The sequence below is a fragment of the Dermacentor andersoni genome, chromosome 10 (genome assembly GCF_023375885.2).
Source record: "Dermacentor andersoni chromosome 10, qqDerAnde1_hic_scaffold, whole genome shotgun sequence".
In the NCBI taxonomy this organism is placed as follows: Eukaryota; Metazoa; Arthropoda; class Arachnida; order Ixodida; family Ixodidae; genus Dermacentor; species Dermacentor andersoni.
Genome location: NC_092823.1, coordinates 65,934,481 through 65,948,657, shown reverse-complemented (window position 1 = coordinate 65,948,657; position 14,177 = coordinate 65,934,481). Strand labels below are relative to the sequence as shown.

General features: G+C 47.0%; 1 protein-coding gene across 1 annotated transcript in view; it reads right to left on the bottom strand.

Annotated features, from left to right (window-relative positions):
- Mical (Molecule interacting with CasL) overlaps positions 1–14,177 on the bottom strand; it is a 105,353-nt gene that overhangs the window by 17,610 nt on the left and 73,566 nt on the right. The window contains exons 18-20 of the mRNA XM_050191147.3: positions 6,077–6,196; positions 1,937–5,650; positions 1,248–1,333 (exon numbers count right to left, since the gene is read on the bottom strand). Coding sequence (XP_050047104.1) covers positions 1,248–1,333; positions 1,937–5,650; positions 6,077–6,196 — 3,920 coding nt within the window. The remainder of the gene's footprint in view (positions 1–1,247; positions 1,334–1,936; positions 5,651–6,076; positions 6,197–14,177) is intronic.

Here is a 14,177-nt window from a genome sequence, read left to right as displayed (position 1 = left end):
TAAGCTTTGCATTGTGCACTGCTCTGCACATGGTAGCTTACGCTACTGAACAATCATTGCAAAGCTGCGATTCAATCAGACAGCACGTCTTCAGATAAAATTGTATACAAATAAAAAAAAAATTACCACAGGGCACATGCACCCATTGAAACCAAGACTTTCTTCCTCGATCAGAACATGCAATGTGATGTGACATTTACCTCTGTCTAACATTAAGCACATTTCATCATACAACGGCCACCTACACAGTCAACCAAAATGTGTTTGCATCCCTATTAACCCTGCATGACACTGGATTGTCCATCTCCAATGAGAAAATTTGGTAGTACGCTGGAAGTTGTAAAATGCTGCCCAGGAGGCATTCTACTGCAATCATTCTTCAAATTATTTCATTATTAAAGAACACACCAGAAACTGAAATGTCATGTTGCCATGCTGCCAGGAAGCAAGCTTCACTACCAACAAGGGCACTCTCTTCCCTTTGCCTCAGCCAGTGTCTGCAAGTGACATTCTTTCCCTGCCTTGTGGAAACTGTGCATGTTATTGCTTTGCCACAAGGGGATCTTTGCAGGCCCACAGTGACCTAAGCCTGCATTAAAGAAGCCCACATTTTCCATTTGAACAGTAATTGCAGATGTGGGACTTTCCATCATCTGAATGATGGAAAGTGCCAAATGGGGCTGCAGGAACGTTAAAACTTTAACACTTTGTTTTCAGTATATGATTGAGTTGAAATAGTGGATGCTTATACATTTTGTCAGCGCGATGCTACACGACCCAGTAACCAACTAGGAAAATAAGGTATCATCACTGGTGAGTGCTTCGAGAGTTGTGGTACTTTAAGCCACAACTGAGACAAGTGCCTACGTGGAACTGTTCAGTGGAAGTGTTTCCTGACAATAACTAGCGATTCAGCAAACCTGCGGTATCGTTATCGAAAAAACAGCTAACATTATTTTAAATACGTCTCATCAGAAATGGATGGACTGTTCCTTGGATGTGTTTGAATTTTTTTCTTTGCTATGTTCTCTGCACATACACATCAATGTAATTTCTTTGGTAGCGTTAGTTGGCAGCAAGTACTTGTTGTGTGAGGTGGTGTGCCTTGACTTTCTGTCCAGTTTTTTGTGCAAAACAACATCATGGGACATTACCTGTATGCCTGCTTCACAGATGCTAAGAGTGGCATCACACATTTTTCTGCTGTAGTAACACAGAATGTAATCTGGTCTATCATCTGATCCTACCTTGACTTTCTTGTCACTGGTCCCACCAGTTTCGGCACTTCCATCAAGGTCTCGGTCATCAGAGTCTGCAAAGCAGTCTTCTTCGCCTTCAAGAAAAAGAAAAAAAGAAAGCAGACATTAGCGGTTTACGCTTGGGGCAAGAATACACAGTAAAAGTGCAATGCCACAAACAGTAATGAGACATCTGATTGTTCAAGTTAGATCAGCTACGATTACATAAACAACATCACCAGATATAGTCAAATCTCAGCATCTTGTGTAGCTGCACTGTTGCTTTTGGATATTAAACTCAATGAATGAATGATATGCTGCTGACTTGCACGTTGGAGGCATGGAGATGTATGAAGGCTCCAACAGTATTTAAAAAAAAAACCGCGCAGTATTCTTGCCCTATGTGCCCTCGTTATGCCTTGTTTGTCATGCTTCCAACCCACTACTGGGTGCCACAATCATCATCCTCATTCAGCAAGCAGCGTGCAATGTAACTAGTAGACCAATGCAGCAGGCACATGGTCGACGTACATAAATGACAAGCTTCAGAAATTTTCACGCTTTGGTTAAGATGCAGCTGTTTTAGTTTCATTAACTATGTGTCAGTGGTGTCAACTAAAGAAAAACTGATAATGCACATGGAATTTAGATACACGCATCATGTAAACCATGACAAAGTCTGGTAAAAACAAACTCACCAGTTGCTCTTGGTGCAGTCATGATGCCAAACTCGATACTCCTGCTCTTGGCTGGCAGCTGCATTGGCTGTGACTTGAGGTTGTCCAGGCTGATGTGCTTCTTCATCTCCTCCCGCACGACAGGACGGGGTTGATGCGAGTGCTGCCTAGAGACCGATGAGACAACAGAGGCAGCTTTGGGTGCCACAGGCTCGGGTGAGGCGTTGACCCTTTCTGTCGAGCAGGGTGCGCTGTCCGACTTGGCTGCCGGCGCTTTCTTCGGTGATGAGGACTTCTCCGGCCGTGGTGTCTTGGACAAACGCAGCCTCGAGAAGCTCTTACTCCTCTCGCTCTCGGCAACATCCTTGGCCGCCTTCTCGCGGTTGTAGCTCTCCTTCTTCTCCTTGGTCGTTGCAGCTGAGCTGTCACCTCCACTGCTGCTCCGGTTAAAGCCTAAAAAGGACAAGAGGTTTCTCCTAGTTGTCGATGCAGCTGGAGATGGTGTAGTCTTTCGGTCGTCGTCCTCATTCCTGGCAAAGAGGCGTCGCTTGGGCTTCGGTGGCTTGGGCTTCCAGACGTCCGCCCGGATTTGATATGGATCCATGAGAGTTATGCCGCCTACAACCACGTCATCAATCCCATCAAGGTCGTCTGTGGACCTTGCTGGCGAGGCAACTGGTGTGGCGGAGTCATTGCCGTTGTTGTCCAGGCCTCCTCCAAACTCGTCGTCATCTTCGAACTGTGCCAGTCTGTGCTGAGCTGTGCTGAAACTTCGCAGTGATGACCTGTCGTCTAGCGCATTGAATGTCTCGTCTTCTTGGTCCAGGAGGTCAGTAAGCGTAATCTCATCGAAGGCTGGTGTGCGTGCATACTTTTTCCGGTAGCTGCACGGGCTCAGACCTAGCTCTTCATCACTTTTTAGCCTAGCACGTTCACGGGCTTCGCGCCTCGCTCTTTCCCTTTCGGGATCGGTGGCAGCATGCAGTGCTGAAAGGTAACAGGGACGCGAGGTTGGAGGTGTACCAAAAGTCTCAGTCGGCGTGTTGGCCTCGGGTGGTGTCTTGAAGTCGTCAAAGTCACCGGCCAGACTAAGACTGTCAAAGTAAGGCAAATTCTGTATGTCTTCATGCACGCTCTTGCGGGCCAGCTGTTCTCTCCGGCTCATCAGCATGGCTGTCACTGGATCAGCACAAGGACGCAGTGGCGTCGATGACACAGGGAAGCTCTCTGGAAATTGGTTAGGCCTAACACGGATCCGTGGGTCAGCACTCTTCACGGGCCTCTCAATCTTGATGGGTGCGGAGTGTGCCACAGGAGGCTGAGTACTCTGAACCACCGGCCCCGTTCCTCCAGCCACGGTAAGTCCACAGTCAGAGTCCAGCTCTTCGCAGGAGCCACGGCTGCTGGGTGATGAGGAACGGATGGAGGGGAAGTCGAGTCTTTGCAAGTTGATGTTGAGAGACCTGAGGTAGATGACATCGCCTGATGGTACCTGAGGCTCACCGCTGCCAGTGCCAGTGCCTTCACTAGAGCGGCTACGAACTTTTTCCACAAATGAGCCACCATAACCCTGATACCTTGGTGGTTCTCGGAGGGGAGAGTGGCCTTTGTGATGCCCAGGTACTTCTGCTACTGTTGAGTCAACATGCAAACTGGTCTTCACATCGTGGCCGCCAGTGATGGTTGTAAAGGCAGCATTACTAGGTTGAGGAGGCTCCAAGTGACCTACGAGGTGTTCATCCAGTGCTTCCTGGCTGGTTTTAAGGTGATCGATGTTGACAGCCTCTACGGCTTCCTCCGCGTTTTCTTTGTTGCCAGATGGCACCCTCTTTCTCCTGCGCCTGCGCGTCACGTTCCTGTCGTCGAAACTGAACTCTGCCTTGAGATCTTCAATGAAAGAAAGTGACTCTTTGTCACCACCTTCTCTGGCCCACTCAGAGACTGTGAATTCATCCCCATCACTTTGTTGGCCCACAGGAGTCGCAGCAGCTGCAACACCCATTGCCTCCTGAACCTCCTTCATCGTTTCCAAAAGCGTCTTCTTAGACACCGAAGGCTCCGATTTGCCATGCTGCAAACCTCTCCTGCTGAGATCAGATGCTGTGAGATCATCTTCGTCGCTCATGCTTGCAATTGGGGCGTGCAGCAACTCTCTAGGAACAGGCTGTGGGATAGGAGACGACACTGCGGGGTCCTCAACAATAACGAGCTTGTCGGCGTCGGTGGGAAACACCTCCTGGTCACTGATAGATGCTGAGCATGTTGTGTCCTCGTCAGTGATGTCGCTTCGCGGCGAAAGAATGTCTGGCGTTTCTACCTTTGGCGCTGGTGGCTCTTCTTTGTTCAAGTCAAGGGCGAGCTTTGTTCTGTCAGCTACTTTCTGACTACCTCCTTCACTTGCAGTACTTGCTTCTTGCTCAACTGCCTGTATGTGATCCGTTCCAATTGGACTTTCCGGTTTTGTTGGCACAAACTGAAGAACACCTAGGCTCTCTTCATTAAAACTGGCAATGGGGTGTACCAGCTCCATAGTGTCAATGGCACATTCTCCCTTGCCTTCCAAGAATTGAACGACGTGGATGCCAGGAGCCACATGGTCCAGTAAAGATCCCGTTGGTGACACATCTCTATCATCTTCCTGGAGTGGCTGGCGGTGAACAACTGTTGCTTCTTCACAGGTGTCTGTGGTTGACGTTTCGGACGAGTCTGGGCGATCCGACAGGGTAGTTGTAGAGACTTGGAGAAGAGCCCCTTCGGACAACTCTGGCTCTCCAGAAGCAGTCCTTGAAATGTCCTTGTGGCCAAAGGACATGCACGCTTGCATTCCTTCGAGCGGTGTCCTTGCAACATCTGGTGAGTGTTCCTTCAGAACAAGAGGTCCGTGCTCCTCAGAGCTGGAATCATCTGCTCCTGATGACTTTCCATCCCCTGTGCTGGACATTGAGCGATGAGATGATGAGGCGATTGAAGAGCTGGCTTCACTTTCACGACGAGTCAATTTCCCAAATCTCATTGCAGACGACTCGGAAGAGACGTCGCCATCCGATTCAAATGCTGCCCCCACCTCTCTCTCAGGAGTGGGCAACGGCGAGCTTCCACTTGAGCCAGCACGATCTAAAAGGAGGTCGTAGCCTAACTTGCCTTCCCTAGGTGAGCGATCTACGTTCGAAGATGTCGTAGCACTAGATGGAGCTGTGCCTGTTGCAGCACTTACATCAGAGACGTCCGTAAGAGACGGTGACTCCAGGCTTTCCACGATGGCAGGAACTGCCTCTCCGGCAGCATGAACGGGCTCCGAGAACTTGTCCACGTTGGATGAAGAGGACAAACCTGAGGAGACACTGGCATTTACTAAGCTTTCGGCTGACCTTGACAACTCTGCAGATTTCTGTACCGAGAGTTGATCGCTGGACGTCTGGGGACTCGACCGGGGACTGACAGGTGTCGTCTGCTCTTCACCGAGCATGCCCTCAGGCACTGTGCTTGTACCTAAATGTGCAGCTTCGTTGATGATTTCATCCGCTTCATGTTCTGAGGTGTCGTTATCTACTTGACCCAAGGCAGCTCGCACTTCTTTGGGACCCCAGTCGAGTTCAGTGTCTTGATCGCCCGGCGGAGTGTCAATGACGATCACAGGAATCTCATGTTTTGGGGGCGGTGGTTCTTCCTCTGACTCGGATGACACATCGGAAGAACTCATCGTAATGCCTTCTTCATCCGAAATGTATTCGTCATCTGATCCTCGCAAGGCAAAACAAAAAAGAACACACTATAAATGGGAGGTGGCAAAAACATTGGCAAAAACTACAATATTGCTGAAAAAATGTAAGCAGAATTCCGTGAAACAAATACCTCTGTAAATTTTACGAACTACTTATAAAGGACATAACAAATTTTGGAGCAGGAATCTGCTGGACTAAACACTTCAGCCATGAAAATGCAAACTTGTAATCATGTAACAGAACTAGAATCGTTTTATACTTTCTAGAAGCAGTCAATTATTGTTTTCTTTTTCAGCCTACTTTCATGAAAAAATTGCCTCTTTGCATGAAACTATTGCAACAGCCTTGTGAACAAATCTCTGTGGCCTTTGAATCCCTACTTACAAGGGCATAAGGAGAGGACAAGTTTGTGTGACGGACTTATTTTCAAACAACTCACCGGTGGAGCTTTTTTGTTCGCCTGCTCCTTTGTCAATGTTGAGAATGGGAACCGGTACTGAGACCACAGCCTCCTTCCCATTCTCGCAGACTTGAGCTGACACTGCCCTTCCATGTTCATCTATTGAGAAGAAAAGCAGCAATCATGCTTCTAACCGCAATTACTTATAAAAAAAAGGGATGTTGCAACACAAGATGATATTGATGAAAATGTTGCGATCACTGACCAGATCAGGCTGAAAAAAAAAATTTTTTTTTCATAGCCCATGTGAGTTCCTTAGTAGTTGCATGCAGTCACTGACCACATCACGGTCAAAAAACATCTTTCGGAGTCCGTACAGGTTTCTTAATCAGAGTGACCACAATTTCTTCATCATCATGTTAACTGACCAGACATACTTTCGGATAAACCCTTGACTACAAGATCTTGTCTAATTATTCGAGACCAAAAAGCATTCCGAGATTGACCACAATCAGGTCCTCGGCCACCGTTTACTTTTCACGTACAGTACCAGTTGAAACGTGCAAGCAGTGGCTGCAAAGTTCACAGGGACAAGTTGGTACCACTAACTTGCAACATGCTCAAAAAAAAAGGACAGAGCGTTTTGCCCATTCAAGCAATGCCCGCCAACTCTTGTGGTTTCAGCTGTCTGCTTCTTTTGGTTGCAGTGTGCCTAAACCTCAACGCCACAATGCAGTGGCCTGCCAAGGAGTGTGAATTCCCGTGATTTAGCCAGCTTGCTCCGGCATGGCATGGCCGCTACTCCTCTGTGCATTGTGTCCAAGGAAAGCAAATTACAGAAAGCACAGGGGTCAACACCGCTGGAACGACGAAACTGTCTACAATTTTTTCTCAAATGCATTGCATATTAGCTAGCTAGACTCGGAGTGGGCTTTGACCACAGTTTACGCTTGCAACCCGCCCTGAATGCAATAGTACATGTGAGCTGACTGAAGCTTTGAATTGAAGTCCAGTCACCAACACCTGCGTACCCATATGGTGTCGGCACATAAGACGGGGCGCTGTCAGTACTGCCACATAGGATGAAGCATTCCGACACAAGACGATATAGTAGCGACAGCCAGTATATGACGAGTTCGTCACAGCTAGTATCGTGTCTGCCGAGATGTTTGAAGGCTGCGGGGATATTAAAATCAGGTTCCACTAGTCGCGCCATTGATACGAATCTACAGAAGAGCTTCCCAAGCAAGTTATTTCACAAATTATGCGAATAGCTGTGTAATTCTAGTATCGTTATGCATACATGGATGTCCGAAGTCCAAAAGGCATTACAAAAAAAAAAAAGAAAATCGGGCACTTTACATGCCAAAACCACAATGTGATAATGAGGTAGGCTGTAGTGGCGGGCCTTGGATTAATTTTTGACCCCCTGGACATTTCTAACACGGACCTAAATCCAAGCACATGAGCACTTTTGCATTTAACACCCAACGAAGGGGATATTAGAGTCAGGCTCCACTAATTGCATCAGCAGTAGGGAATACAAAAGTAGTTTTCGGTGCGAGTTCGTCCCTAAAATGATACAAGTAGTTGTACGATTCGAGTGTGATTGTGCCTTTGCTTATATATAAATTTGTGAAAAAACAACTACCACAACAACAACAACAACAACAACAACAACAACAATACAGCAGTGTAATTACATGTGTGAACATCTGCATGCCCCACAATATCTGCAAGTGCACAGAAAAGAAAGAGAAAAGAAGAGAGACAGAAGAAAAGAAAGAAAGTAATGGGAGAAGCAGCAATATTCCAGAGGATGTCATCGTAGTCCATGTCAGCAAACCACGGTACAGTGGCTGATGATGTGTACTATCATCGTCTCTCCATCATGCGTGTTAGCAAAGGAACCCTGCAATTCTTCCACCACCCATGTCCCTGCTTTTCTCTTGCTGCACTCTAAACAAGAGCCTGCAGAAACCATGTCATACGAGTTGATCTTCCTACATAATTGCAAATTGCATCCTTTTGTGCATTCAATGAAGAACTTGAGAAGGCATTTCAATGGACACCAGATTTAGAGCAGACTTAAAGTAATCAACCCTGTGCAGTCATGTGTCTGACCTCTCCTTACAGGCGAAAATATCAGAACCGGTCAAATGTTGAGTGCCCAACACGTGCGCATTTCTTCTTTGTTTGTCATGCCACATTTTGGGAACCTTTTCAACCATGCAGCTTGTGCATAAGAGGACAAAACTTTTTGTGTTGTGCACTTGAAAGAATTTGCACGTGCTTTTTGTGGCATGAAGCATTGAGAGAAAGGCGATGTTTTCCCTGCGTGCATTTTACAGAAAGAAATTGTGTGAGAATAGCGAATCTGAAAGCAATTGTAGCGATAAGGAAGCATATAGCCCACTTTCAGAAAACCAGCAAATGTGCTTTCATGGTCAAGAGGAAACTGATGGTTAGGAATCTAAAGTAAACGGTTCCTGTGGTGACCCCTTACAAGGTGATGCTAGCTAAAGACTGTGCACTGTACAAGCAAACCAGGAGTTAAAAAAAAGAAGAAAGGAAAGAAAGAAAAAAAAGAAAGAGAGAAAGAGAAAGAGAGAGAGATGATAGATAGATAGATTCATTGCCATAGCTCAATCGGTAGACAAAGCGTCGTGTGGAGACCTTGGGGTCTTGCTTCCACTAGCGGCAAAGTTTTTCTTCTTTATTAAGAATGTGAAGTTTATTGCAAATTTAACCCTTATATTTAGTTATTGGTAAAGTTAATTTTTCCCATGCTTTCCTTGGTTTCATTGTTTGCCGGCGTTTTACCCCCCCAGTTGTCACTAAAAAAATCTAGCCCCTCAATTTCCCCTTTTCTGTGTCACAGTCCTGGCTGAAGACAAAGGTGCAATGTGAATGTATACTTTTTAACCCCTCATCCCCAGTAGAAGGAGCATATATATGTGCCCGCTGAATCTTGGACGACCAAACCCGCTGCTGATCAGCCAGTGTATAATGTCTGGTGCGCTCAACATTCCCGCTTTCCTTGGACACAGCAGCCCTTATGGGTGATTACAATGGCAGGTCTGCAGCCTGCCTAGAGAACTGCCTAGAATGCAAGTGGGGCACTGAACACATAGGCATACATGAGACGTCCAATTTAGAAAACATACATAAAGAATGAGACACTAGGAAAATAATGCTAGTTCGTTAGACTACTGAATTATGAATGAAATAATGAAATAATAAGATATCTCTAATTGTGGTAACAGCACTTCTTACATAAGAAACCATGTGACATGACACATATACATAACAAATACTAGGCGACAGGGTGCCGATACAGGCGTGAGCTGTGCAATTTGCGCCAGCAATCGTTGCCGCTTGCGCTGCGATAACGGTTGCCCTGTCGCCTTTTAAGCGGAAGCATACCCTGCTGAATGCTATGTTCATTTGTACGCGACACGTTTCGGAGCACTTTGTAGGGATGCGTGACTCTCACGTGTCCCCTGATATGTTTTCTCGCATAGCTGCCGTCTCCTGTAATTTGGCTTCGCCGCATGGCTTTACTGTGGCTGTCGGTATGCTTGCAGGGTAGTACGAGAGATGGCGCAAGTGTTGCTCTGCTAACGCCACCTAACGGCGGGGTTACTTGGGCGCAATAAGGTGAAGGCTCTTCCTCTTTGGCTCGGGGTCGGCAAGCGGCATGGACGTTCCGTGCTTGCGCCGATCCATGCTTCTGCGAGACCGTCTCGCGAGGCCTACCAGGGAATGGACGAACACGATCGTTTAAATGCGCCACCGTTCGTGTGACCGTATGCGCAAACGACCAGGCGTTGGTGTCCAGCATGGGGCGAACATATCGCTCGTTATCCAGTCGTGGTGAGTCGGACTTTTGCGATTTGTCGTGCGCCCACTGGCATGTTTTGTGGATAGCAACTCAGCTAGCAGGCATTAGTCTATGAAAGGTGCAATAAAGGCCCTTGCGATTGTTTGCACTACTGTGGTGTCGTTCCTTTGTCCCAAGAGCACGGGTGAGAATCCCACATCTGGCTGCCCAACGTGGGCTTCTTGGGGCATCGGACGATAGTTTTAACAGTTTTGCTTCGTTCGAGACCTTTGTTTGAACCAAAGCGCAGGGCTAGCGTGGATTTTGATCGCTAGCGTCGGCGGCGTGCTTCCTTGAGCAAGGTGACGGTGGCTGTAGTGTGTTTGAACTTTTCAACATGTTAAGCCTTTTCGGAAATGATTTTTTTTTAAATGACATTCGTCGGTATGAGAGCAACGTGGTCTACATCCTGGGAGAGCGAGGTTTAGTGCCCGTGGAGCATTGGCAAGCCTGAAGCAAGCAAGTACGGAAGCGTCATGGGGGGTCCGAATTTCTTATGCAAATAGGTTCTTCAATCTCTTGGACTCTGATGAAGTCGTGGCTCTGGGAGCCGGGTGGCCGCGGGCCACTGATGCCGCTACGGGCAGATTGGTATTGCGGCCTGGCACCGGGCGCTCCGACACCATCTGGGATGGGGGGCGCCGTCAACTAGGATGCTGTGCGCACCAAGCGGGGTAGGACCACCTAACAGAGACATCTCCTCATGGCTGCCTGTATTGTGCCCATTTTGGGCGTTGTTTTTTGGATACCGGTTGTTGTCAGCGTAGTCACGCTTTAGGCTGTAGGCTTTACGAGGCTGCCTGTCGCATGTGGAGGGACACAACGTGGTGGACCGTGGTGTTGAGGTGTTGCACTTTGCTTCCCTCATTCTAGTTAGCCTTGCACGAATTGAAATTACTCGTTCTACTCAAGGAAGCGAGCTTCGTTCACGTGAACTTGGCATCTGAGTAGCTGCCTGATCTTTTGCTAGCCGAGTTGAAGATCGTACCACGTGGGCGATGCGCATGCAGAATTCCTCTCCCTTGCAATACTTTAGTGTTTGCCGAGTGCGTTGAGTGTACGCAGCGTGGTGACCCCTGGTTTGCTGTCACCTGCACATTGTCTGCGCTGCTACCCCTGACTACGATCGAGCCACCCCGAGCTATGGTGACGCTGTGGCCAGTTCGGCGCAGCAACTTCGGCGGCCGCCTGTATCCGGCTCGCAACCCTCAGTGGCAGAGAAAAGAGCTGGCGGTCACCAACAGCTACTGCAGCTCTTGCCAGCAGGGCGCGTCAGCGCGAGTGACGCTTGCTCGTACCGACTACTGCGTCGCCGTTTCTGGAGTCCTGGCCTGGAATCGCACCGTTGAGTCTGCAGAGCTGCTGCTGTGACCAGTGGACGCCAGCAGTCTACCCCAAGGACAATGTCGGCTCGCATGTTATGGACAGCGTGTGGACATTTCCTCGGCGTGGCCACTGTTGCATGTACTACCTTGTTCGCAAAGCATGCATTGATGTTAGACCGTGTGACATGTTTTGCCGGAATATGTGGTGATTTAAGGCTGAGGGATGTGGGGATGCACGACTCTCACGCATTTCCTGATATGTTTTCTCGCATAGCTCCCGTCCCCCGTAATCTGGCTTTGCCACATGGCTTTACAGCGGCCGTCGGTATGCCTGCAGGGTAGTACGAGAGATGGCGCGAGTGTTGCTCTGCTAACGCCACCTAACGACGGGGTTACTTGGGCATAAAAAGGTGAAGGCTTTTCCTCTTTGGCTCGGGGTCAGCAAGTGGCGCGGACATTCTGCGCGTGCGCCGATCCATGCAGCTTCTGTGAGACTGTCTCGCGAGGCCTACCCCGGAATGGACGAACACGACCATTCAAATGTGCCACCGTTCGTGTGACCGTACGCACAAACGACCAGGCGTTGGTGTCCAGCACGGGGCGAACATATTCGCTTGTTATCTGGTTGCGGTGAGTCAAACTTCTGCAATTTGTCGCGCACCCATCGGCATGTTTTGTGGATAGCAACTCGGCTAGCAGGTATTAGTCTATGAACGGTGCAATAAATGCCCTTTTGATTGTTTGCACTACTGTGTTGTTGTTCCTTTGTCCCAAGAGCATGGGTGAGAACCCCACAACTTCAATCACGGCGCACAAGCAGGCATGTCACATGGTATTTTTTTGTGTATTGCGGGCATCTGCAGTAAGCTGAAAAAACTAATACTTAATAGATAGAAAGTTAGAAACGGTTTAATCGGATGCCTTGTAAACCGCTTTACAACTTTTTAACTGGGATTTTTTGCCTAACTTCATTGCTTCAGAAGTTGGTTAACTAATCTTGACTAATTATGCAATTAAGCAGAATACAAAAAATAGTACGACTTACTCCATACAGTAGTCAGCAAGACGCATTTGGTCGCATTGTCTTAGAGTGCATCGACATACCTTTAATCTCTAGCTAAAGTTGGCTGGGACACCCTGTATGTAGGGTCCTTCATATTCGAGTAAAATCTGATAATACCCGATTTTTGCATCCCGAACAAAATGTATGAGAATTGGGTTAACCCAATTTTCTCCCAGAATTTCGTCCTTATTTATGTAAATAATAATGATAAATGCAGGTGTTTTAAAGCTAATAAATGCGGCCTACCTTTTGAGTGAGCAGGTGGTCCAGCTATATCATATTATTATATAAATATAGTATGCACCTCGTTTTTGCTTGGCACTCAAGCGAAAACTGGCACATATATAAAGATACAATGCATGAAGCACCTGCCGGCCTTGAGTGAACAAAAGCTTGTAGCTTTTTTAGTTGCCACGTTTTTTTCAAGGCAACAGTGGTGCATTGCATCCCATTTCCCTCATGTACTTTCACATAAACTGTGGTTCTAGGAAGCAAATTAAAGGAGCACTGACATTGATCTGCATTGTAAATGGCAGCTTTGACATCGGGAGAATATTGACTAACTACGTTACCTTCAAAGGAGGGTGAATGATTTGTCCAGTTGGTATTCCGTTAATGTTGTTGCAAGAATGTGTATTCAGTGTGTAACATGCAACATGAAACCTAAAGCTTTACAAATCATATGATAAAAGTATTTATGAGCTTGAAATGTTTCGCAGGGCAATTGCAAGTTACCAGCCTTGATGACTGCTTTCTGATGTGATGGGCTTTCTGTGATGAGAGTACGGAAACTCTAGTGACAGATCTTTGAGTGAAGTGAATGATGCTGTCCACGTAGTTCACAAGCTCGTGCCATGAAATTTGTTAACTGCTGCCAGACTGGTACTGAAATGCAGCGTTAAAAAGGGCCCTGTGGCAGATTTTATGAAAGGTGTGGAATGCAAGAGTAGTGAAAGGCATCTTAAGAAAAAGCTTTTGCATAGTCTGCCAACTGCCACTGGTCTAGGTATTTTTTGCTCATTTCCTAAGGCGCAGCACATCTTAGCTTGTTCACTGCTTTCGCAGCCCTTCTAGCGGACCCTATTGTAGTTTTCATTTCCGCTCTTGCTTCTCTTCCTGTCACTGATAATTCCTCCATCTTTCGGGCTCCTTCCTGAGTTGGTTGCTAGTTTGTTTCCCAGTTTTCTTTTAAAAATCTTTTTCACTTCTAATAACTATAATAGTACTGATAATATTCATACTGCTAAACAATTGCGCACAAGAAAATAGCAACAGCAATCCAAATAGGGCAGAAAAAAAAATGGTTTCTTACCCCTCGCCTTGGAAGACGGAACTTGCGGCTAGAGCAAAGGCTAGTGCTCCAATCACGCAAATGTGGCTGTGCTAAGGTCTTCGACGTGACTTGACTGTTTTTGGCATCTTGCTTATTAATTACAGGTTCATTACTTCACACAGACTACGAGGCTAGGTTAATTTCTTCACACGAACTACGAGGTTAGGCTCTCACACGTTGGCATTGTTAGTTTCACGACCACACAGCTATAACGTTAGTGGACCGTCAACAACACGGTAAAGCACACACACACACACACGCACTTTGCCACAGCAAGTCAACAACAAAATGGCACAAACAAAAACACAAAAAGAAAGCCAAACTAGACAACGAGGAGTGAACAGAAAGACTTGTATTTATCCTTTAAATCACTTCTTTCTCCCTTCTCCCCCCTTATTCAATGAGAACGCTTTCTACTCCTAAACAAGCAACGCGTCTTGGGCAGTGTAAATATTTCTGGCAATGAAAATTCTCCACTCCAACGAAGTATTTAAGTAGCTTGTTCCATCAATGTAAAGGCAGTCTGAAAGATGACA